At 39.5% G+C, this 9,693-nt stretch overlaps 1 protein-coding gene across 1 annotated transcript; it reads right to left on the bottom strand.

The window, feature by feature from the left end:
• Nucleotides 1-4,820: 4,820 nt before the first annotated feature.
• On the bottom strand, nucleotides 4,821-8,919 carry LOC146514783 (coxsackievirus and adenovirus receptor homolog). The gene is made up of 3 exons (XM_085168254.1): nucleotides 8,151-8,919; nucleotides 6,217-6,585; nucleotides 4,821-6,115 (listed from the first exon to the last, which is right to left on the bottom strand). Exons 1-3 carry the CDS (start codon nucleotides 8,221-8,223, stop codon nucleotides 5,901-5,903), a joined length of 657 nt encoding a protein of 218 aa, XP_085024380.1. The 5' UTR covers nucleotides 8,224-8,919; the 3' UTR covers nucleotides 4,821-5,900.
• Nucleotides 8,920-9,693: the final 774 nt, after the last annotated feature.

Genomic DNA, 9,693 nt, shown 5'->3' with positions numbered 1-9,693 from the left:
CAGGCAGTCAGTCTACCCTCCTCAAGGGCATTTTATCTTGGCAGATGGAGTGTACCCATGACTCCAATGTCCATTACCCCTCATCACTTCCTACAAAAGGCAAGTACAAGCTGTGGGAGCCCAGTGCTTCAACAGCCAATATTCCAGGGCACATTCTGTTATGAAGACCAGATTCTGAGCCATCTTCCTGCAAGTGCTGGAGGTCATCACAACATATGCTTCTTCTGTTTCCATGCCGGTGACATCATGGCCCATGGCAGAATGAGCCTGAGAAATATGCAGGAGTGGTTGAGAGGATGACTGGTTTGGAGGCAGTCAGGGGTTCTCTCTGTCAGAGCAAACTCTCTGCTGTCCTGGAGGAGGTACACCAGAACACGACTACTTTTAACAGGCAAGCTAAAAATTTTAAGTATAGGTTCCTGTTATGTTTTGTTTGTTGAAGAGTGACTCGTATCCACATTTTTTTGTTTCATCTTTCTGAATACATCTTAGTGGCAGCCACCGATGGACAATGGAAGGAAGCATCCAAAGCACTCTCTACAGACCACCCGACCAGAAAAGACAAGATACGGGTCTCAGGAGCAGTACAACATCCCTCTCTCTGATCTAGCTTCAGCAGAAACTGCCAGAGACTTCCTGTTCAGGCAAACATCGGGCCTGCTGTGCTATTAAAGTTCAAAGAAGGTACAGGTCAGTCAGATTAATCCTGTGGTCTGCACTATAAATACCTGTACATAGTTGTTTTTTTCTCCTGTAAATATTCTTGATTCCTTGTATATATTCTCGTTTTGTTGTTACCTTTTCATTTTCCTCTCATTTATTAGTCAGCCATTTAAAATGTTCCAAATTATCTTTATGTTATAGACATTAAATAAAATATGCTGATGACAGTTATCTATGCATCCATCCAAATTCATATTATTGATAACACATATACATGTTTTGTATTTGATTTTTTAAATTGTCCCACTTCTTTTTAGCATGTAAGGGGTGACCTACCCCCATAGGCCCATCTTTTCCAGAATAATAGATCATTCTTTTGACAGCCTGGTAGAAAGAGAAACAATACTGTCCCATATACTGGCTCTCTTGATATCATAAGTTCTGTACAGCATGATAGTTCATAAAATTGTACAAGATATTTAAATGGAAGGATTTATTCTTGTTTATAGATAAATGTAAATCCATGAATTTATCATTTCATCTCAAAGAGGGCTTCTATTAAGGATAGAGTGGTCAGGCTCAGGATATTGCGCTATAACTCTTAATAATTTAAGAGTTAAATATCTCAAACTTTGCAAATGTGTGAGATTTTGTCAAATTTTCCATTTTGTCAGTTTACTCGTTCAATTAACCGTAAAGATATGTGTAATATTGTTTTGTTTTATTTAGTTAGTTAAATTTAAGAAACAGCGGAAACAGCATAGAGAGAAGAGAAACAGTGGAGAGGACATAAGTTACTAATACAAAAATAGGAATACTAATAGTAAGAAGGTTAATATGAAGAAAAGTTCCTAACATCTATTAAATAAAATTTTAAAAATGTAATGTGTAACTATAAAGCTTTTGATAACATTAATTTCACGAAGTAAAATTCTTTTAGCTGCATCAACTGATTGTTACAACTGTTTTTCTATTTTAACTGTAATGGAGATATCTATGTTGTCTTTTGGATTTGGCGTCAAACGCATACATGTAACTTTTAAATTAGATAAAGATTTTAAGATAGGTTAATATTTTCCTAATTTTACATTGGTAGTACCACGTGATGTGGAAGGTGTCATGGTCCTAGGTCTTTGACTCAGTGTTTTTGAGTTTGTTGTGAACTCAGGATTTGTTCCTTTGGATTTAACTAGTGGTTTATATTAAAGTTCTTTGTCTTTAGAATAGATTATCTATTCCTAGTGCTCCTGAGATTATCTTCCAGTATGTTCCAGTCCTTAGTTCCTTGTTTCATTATGTTAGTTCCCTTTCGCGCCTGTCCTGGTCTCATTTTTGTTTTTGTCTCCTGTATGAAATAATTTGTTCTCTGTGCTTTTTGTCTCTTTCTGTCTTTGTGTAAAAGTCTGCATGCCCATATTCTGGTATTACCTCTTCTATTTTCATGGTCTCTTGTCTTGTTTGTGTTATGTTCAGATGTGTCTTTAGTTAGATTCAGTTCAGCTATCTGCTGGTCTAAGGAGCTTGGAAAGAAAAGCGTCTGGACTTCTTTAAGTTGCTTGAAGACGTTTCACCTCTCATCTGAGAAACTTCTTCAGTTCTAAGGTCAAATGGTGAAGAGTCCCAGATTTAAACCCAGTGGGAGTTTCCTCCAAAAGAGGGACAAAGGACCCCCTGATGATCCTCTACCTAATCACATGAGCCGAGGTGTGAAAATGGGTGTGGGTCACAATCAGCCAGGGTTTCGGGTGAGCTCATTGTGAAACCTGGCCCCACCCTATTATGTGATTTCCTGAGGTCAGATGGCCCAGGATGTGAGTGGGCGTTAAGGCGTCTGGGAAGGGATCTCAAAACTGGATTATAGATGGCAGAGAGTTGGTGTCGTAAACCATCGCCTCTGTTCAAAGATGGTCGCTCATTGCTATCTGCTACTCTCTGGCAGGTAGCTCCATGCCCTCCTGGGTTTTAAATGCACCTTAGAATGCACAACCATCAACACTACATATGAGCGGGCGGAGGGAGGTTTGAAGTCTCCCCCCCGTTCTCTGTTGCCTGTTGGGATGGAGGGGCTGGGAGGAGGAGTTGGCTGTCCGACTGGGGTCTGGAATGTAGGGCCTCTCTGCTTCTGCGGAGTCAGGGCGGTCTGCTTGTCTCCACCCCAGGGAAGAGGGTAACTCCTCCTGGGTCTGGGTGCAGTTTCCGCCTCCAGGGCAAGGGTACCTAGACCTGGGGTATAGAGTACACTTTGGGAGTGTGATTGTGTGTACAGTGTCTATTTATGTCTGTCTCCACGTCGGGTGAGTGTTGAGCAATTGCATATGAGAGCATGAGGGTGGGAATGGATGTTTGTATCTGTGTGTGCCTGTTTGTCTGTGTCTATATGTCAGGTCGGGTATCAGACGCCACCTCTCTGGGGACATCTCAGGCCCTCAAAGGTATGGAGGCCTATCTCCCCCCACCACTCCACCTGCCTCCACAACTTTTTTCTCTCTCAACAGGTGATCCAGGTGATTGATATATATATGTATTTTTTGTCCCACCACCTCATTTTTTGTTTTGTGCCCTTTATCACTGTTCCTCTTCCCCGCTGTTTTTCTTTCCCTCCATCTCTTTCTGTCTCCCTTTCCCTTCCACCAGCCATGTATGTCCCTTATGTAACAACTGAAAATAAAAAAAATTGTAAATAGTAAAAAATAGTTTTATTTTACTTTTATTCTTTTTTTTTCTTTTTCTTTCTTTCTTTCTTTCTTTCTTTCTTTTTTTTTTTTTTTTTTACCTCATAATGGTATCCTGTCAACATCAATTTCTTAACAAAATGCCTACTAATTTTAATTATTACCAGAAAATGCTGGAAACATGTTCCCAAACTTTGGTTCTTTGCTGTCCTCAACCTGAGATATTTTTGATACTAGAGCTCTGTAACATGTACTGATAACATTGGCCAAAAACCTCAGTGCAACACTCTTTTCTTTTTTTTTTTAAAACTCTACACAGGAACCGCATTGCCCTAATTAAAATATAAATTATTGCTGATGCCTGCTTATATAGGAAAATATTTAATTTGTACATACAGACACAAATCAGTGTATTGAGATGACCGTATCACAAACTGCCATGGTCCTGTGTTAGATGGATTCTCACACCAATGGGGCAAAAAGTTCTGCTGCTGCTTGAGTAATTTTATCATTTCTGTGTGTTTGGACTTTTAAAAAGTTTCACCTTAATATCTTTCTTATTGTTGTATTTATTTGGGTGTGCTGAGTGCATTTTGAGCCTTCACAGTAGAGCACAGTCCATTACAAGAAGCAAAGTAACAGGTGGTTTCTGGCTGTATGTTGACTTTTTTAAAGCAGACACGTCTGGATTGTGTGTGATTGTGAGGAAAAACACTCTCTAAAGGTTTGCTTTAACGACATTAAGTCCTGCTGCAGCACGAGCCGTGAAGGTGCATAACTGAAGACTGAAGTCTGTTAGGAGGCACGGAAGAGAGGGAGCCCAGAGGCCAGGACGTGGACATGGACCCAAACACAGATTTGATCATAGGAAACAGCAGTAAGGTAAACAAGGTAAACGTAGTTTAGAAACAACAAACACGAAGCAGAGGCGGCTTGTAACTAATGTGAGGTTAGCTGACGAATGGAGAAGACAGTGAGGGCTCCGCCCTATAACGCCACAGTCGCTGGATTCTTGGCTCCCGTGAAGAGATGTTCATTTTCACATCAGAGTTTATTGAAGATTAATGTTGTTGTTGTTGTTGTTTTTTAAGTTTTTGGGTTTTTTAAGTTTGATTCTGTCAGTTATGGCGTACTGTGATTAAATTAGAACTGGCCTGGTGTATAAAGTATGCCATGAACACTTTTATGCCTGAGATCATTAAAAGTGATTGAATGATTTATAAAAATATTTTTGTTCCAGCTGTTGCTTCAATTTGACCTTAACACTTAAGCTCACATCTGTGATGGGACACGAGGAAAGGATGTAAAAGTGTCTGCATATGAATGGAGCTCGCTAACTAAGCTAGCTAACATTAGCAGATCTGATGACTTCACTAAATATAATTAATTTTTTTTTAAAAATGAATAAATAAATAAACTAAATGGCTTTTCAGGTGATAATGTCATAGACTGCAAACTGCAGTCTAGAAGTTATCACTTGGTTGGTCTAGATTTTACTCATGTTCAGTGATGATTTCTTTGCTTTGAACTGATTCCAGCTCTGTTTAATTACAACTATTTAAGTGTTGAAGATGAATTTTAACTTTTACAGCCAAGGACAACAAAACACTAGACTGACTTACAAAAAGTGATACAGACATTTATTAGCAGTACACAAACTCACATTAAAAAAAAAAAAAAACAACACAACACAACATAAAGCAACATCATCTGCACAGCTCTTGATATGCTACACAATCTGCAGTGAGAGTACCAACAGGAAGAGGCATAGACGAGACTCCCCCATCTGAAATTGGAGGTCATTCAGCTGTAATCAACCAGTAGGTCCTGCACCATTAAACAGCTTAGTAACAACTGTTGGTTTATAATCTACAGTAATACACAGTGTATTTGTTGTCAGTCAGCTCAGTGTCTGTAAGATCTAACGTAGATTAGTTTAGCATGTTCTGTCTGAGAGATTTCTGAAAAAATTAAAATGTACAGCTCTGCTATCACTCCCAGCATAAATGAAGACAGAAAATTAAACAGCAGTGACTTTTGTAGGGTTACTGAAGTTGGACTAGCTGGTATATAATTATGTGCTATGTGATCGCTAGCGACACAGCTATGTTAGCATAACATAAACACAGTGAAGCTGGAGGATGAACGCTAACCTTTTTCAACTAAATAAAAGATAACACGAGGGTTCCCGATGGTTAGGGGAAAATGCAATCGCATGGCAGGATGCTGTAAACGGACCAAACTTCAGTCAGGAGAACAACTGAGATAATCCATCCACAATACGAGGTTAGTCATTAACATACAGCAACAACATGGGAATAGAGCAGCTGCGAGAGCATTCAACATTAATGAATCAATGGTACGGAAGTGAAGGAAGCAAGAAAAATGACATGAATAAAGTTTGACTTATCTGACTGTTTTGTTTTGCTTATTGCGCCTTTTAATCCTCTGCGCCTTATGGTCTGAAAAATACAGTAATGAAAACCCGAAGAAAGTACTGCAGGTGTATAAACACTGAGGATAATAAAAGGCATGTAAAAATCAAACCAAATACTGAGCGTTCAGTCAAGTCTCCAATGTCAACACTGGAAACGGCACCAGGAGGCTTGCACTCCATCCTGTTGTTGCTGCTGAGCCGTGATTCTGTTGCTTTTTAAGTTTTCTGTAAATCAATAGACCACTGACAACAACCACCGCTGTAGAAGAAACTAGCACACCAACTATCAGTCCAGCAGATCCATCTTCCTCCCATCTGTCCTCTCTGTGTCCTCCTGGTGGATCTGTAGGTGAGAAATAGGTGTGAGGGACAGGAAGGTAATCACTGAAGCACAGACCAGAATCAATTTCCTCTTCAAACTGCACACACTGAACTCAAACTCACCTGAAGGAACAACACTCAAGTTGATGATATTTATGGGGTCAGTCGTCAGCCAAGTTCTCTTCATTCGAGTTGTTCCTGTCCTCTGGATGATACGACACTCATATGTTCCAGCATCACTAATCGTCACATCCTTCAGCACCAATGAGACGTCTCCATCTTTCATCTGGCTATCCTGCAGGTCCACCCGGCCCTTAAAGGATGGATCCTGGTAATCTGGATGAAGTTGGTTGTCCCGGTATAAGATCACATACTCGTCTCTCTTCAGGTCAGGCCTGCTCCACTCTACAACTGAGATCAGGATGTTATTGTTTGGAGCTCGACATGGCAGAGTGACGTTCAGTCCAGAGTCAGCTGTGATGTTTTTCAGCTCTAAAAGAGGAAACAACACAAAGTAGAGGGGTTAGAGCAATCATTGTATAACTGCTTGCTTCTACAACAGCCAATCACAGTGAGGATCAGCGAGAGAGACCACTGTTGGCTCAGTGTACCGTGCCTCTGAGACTGTGCTGAGACACAGCAAACTTTATGGCCGTGGCACATAATGATGAGACATTCCGGACGAGTTGGTTACTGTGGGGTCCAGGTGTCGCCTCATGCTACAGGTAATGAAACTGACACTAGCCAAAAGCAAAACTAGTGGGAAAAAACCCCAGAAAGGATGAAGAGGGAAAAATGTCCACCTTGTGGTTGCTTCATTTCCTCTCATTCTGTAACAGTCATCAACCGCAGCAAAACAATACCCGGTGGTGTACGTAAATTATGTATGATGAAGTGTTAAAATTTTGATTGATCAGTCCATAGCACCTTCTTCCAGTCTTCAGTAGTCTATCGGTGGTGTTTCATGCCACAGGCATGTCTCGTTTTCTTATTATGACAACTTACCAATGGTTTCTTGTTGTAACTCGCTGTGCTTGAAGTTGGGAAGTTGTGTGAGCCGTCTGTCACATAAGCTGTTGACTCCCAGAAACTTGTCTGTTGGTTTTTATTGTGGTCTGCCAGACCTCTTCCTGTCTGAGATTCCCCAGTTTCTGAGTGCCCTTTGATGGTGAAGGGAACTGTACCAACTAACACAGTGACTTTCACTGTAGCAAATTCACTGTAGGAAAGACTTTTAAACCTTATGATGAGTTGTCTGCCTTCCATTGTTAATTGCTTTTTTCTTTCTATTTCTATAGCAACACACAAATTTCTTCAGTACGTTACTGCAATACAACTGAGTACATTAAGGGTATGGTACCACATTGTGTACCAACACTGCATTTACAACCCCCTGCCCCCAGCAGACAGAGCAGTTTGTAAGTAATAAAGAAAAATTGGGACACCTGTAGCAATTGGTAGCATCGACTTTGAAGGCTTGATCAATCTCTACTGTTGCAGAACAGCTTTAAGTTGTTAAGCCATTTCTTGTTCCCTGAAAAAGGCTTTTTTTGTAGGATTCTGAAATAAAAAATTTAAAAACTAGAAGAATCGATGTGTTCTAAAACATTTTACTAGTAGTGTAAATCAGTGCATACAGATTACAGAACAAAACCATGCCATGGTACAATTAAATATGCAGCCCCCTCATTATAAGTTACTGTGTCTATTCAGTGCAGCCACTGCTGGCCTTTATTCATTGAACAAAAAGCTTTATTCAATGGAGACTCATTCTGAAAACTACAGATGCTGCAGGCAGTAAAGTTCTTTGGTCTCTGTGGTCAGACATGGAGTCAAAACGTTACAAGGCCACAGACACCACCCAGCCTCGTGTTGCCTTAGCGTAGCGTAGCCTTGCTTTGTGTGTATCACAACCACCACCGCCAGCCTCGTGTCAACACACAAAGAAACTCAGTCATTATGAAAATAATTCTTCAAGAAACAGTATTTATATGTAAAATGGGCGGATACTACAACTTCTATAAACCAAATGTGAATGTTTAAGAAATAACGCTCACCTGCAGAGACAAGCATGACAATGCTGAAAAACCACAAGAACCAGCGGAACAACGCAGATGACTCGGCAGCCATTCTTGTGCTTTCTAGATTGGCTGACTGTATTTAGTTTTATGAGTACGTTATTGTTTTCTGTTAATGCCACAGGCTACTTTAAAAATTCCCTAAAGGAATGCCAAAGTCACGAACCACGTTTTCAGCAGTGCGCCGCCATTACTGTTCAGGAAGCAACTTAGCTGAATACGTCATCACATGGAATTAAAAAAAATTTTTTATAGACAGCACAACTTTAGAGCTGATGTATTTCATGTGAAAGGGTGTTTTGGGTGAGAGAAATAGCATTCCTGAGACCTAAACTATTTCAGATACTTTTTAAATTTTCTCCTAACTATTTGTAATGAGTTTATATTCCTGTCTGGCCCAACTAAGCTTCCTTTATTAACTGGAAGATGTAACATAGTTGTTACTTACTTAAAAAAATAAAAATCCTGAGTTTCAGGAGGTTAAATATTATTCACAGCTCACCTATTTTTCCATCCAGTTTTCAGAAACTGCATTCTAAATTAGTCTTGCATGTTTTCATATTTCTTGGTGGATTCTAATAAGTTAAATAAAAAACAACCTGGCAGGGCAAAAGCTGCTGATAGCAATTTGAACCTCTGTAAATGTGAATTCTTACCTTTTTTTAAAATGTGTATTGTGTTAGTTTGTTCTTTATCTGAAGCTCAGGTGGTCACAACAGGAAAGTATTATCCTGATTAAGCCGGAGTCATGTTATATATATAGTCAGTTTACTGAAAATATTGTTTACAGAGATACAGAAGGTTGTTTCAAAACACTAACTGTTGCTCTGGAGAGATCTTCTTAGCCCTTCTAAATGTCACGGTGGAAAAAAACATGGAGAAAACCAAAAATCTACAAGAGAATAAATAATTTGGTCATAAAATAAAGCTCATAAAATCAAGACTATAGAACTTGATTACATGCTGAGGTGGCTATTCAGCCATTTGATTCATGTTACAGCAGCTCATGAGTGAATGAACATGGTACAATAAAAGTACTTTTAAAACTATATTTTTCCAAAATCTTGCATTTACTTGAGTGCAGTTAGAGGTTGGAATGGTGTGTAGTGGTTTTTGTAGTGTAATCATGGGGTTAGAGTGAGCAGTAATTTTACTAGTGCTCCACACTGTGCTACAACCGCTCTGTCCCCTTGTTTCTTAACTGAACCTTTAGTCTGCCTGGCTCTTTTACAACAAAATATTTTTAAAAATGTCGCAAGTTTATGTGGTGATATTCTCATGCATGAGGCAACTACGAAAACAGCAAATAAATAGACATCTGCGTCTTTTCTCTGGAAATGAACATTTTGATCCAATATAGGTAATTCATCAACATGGCTGGAGAGAGTTTGTAGTTATATACAGTCTGTATAAATCTGGTTAATTTAACAAACATTTGTAGGGAGATGGTAGTTACTTTGAATTCAAAGCAGTTACACAGTGATTAGTAAAAAACAGAGCCAGTGAGATTGAGTCGAGCTTG

Source organism: Neolamprologus multifasciatus, chromosome 7, assembly GCF_963576455.1.
Source record: "Neolamprologus multifasciatus chromosome 7, fNeoMul1.2, whole genome shotgun sequence".
Classification (NCBI taxonomy): Eukaryota; Metazoa; Chordata; class Actinopteri; order Cichliformes; family Cichlidae; genus Neolamprologus; species Neolamprologus multifasciatus.
The sequence above is the reverse complement of the archived record's forward strand: the minus strand, read 5'-3'. Positions and strand labels throughout refer to the sequence as shown.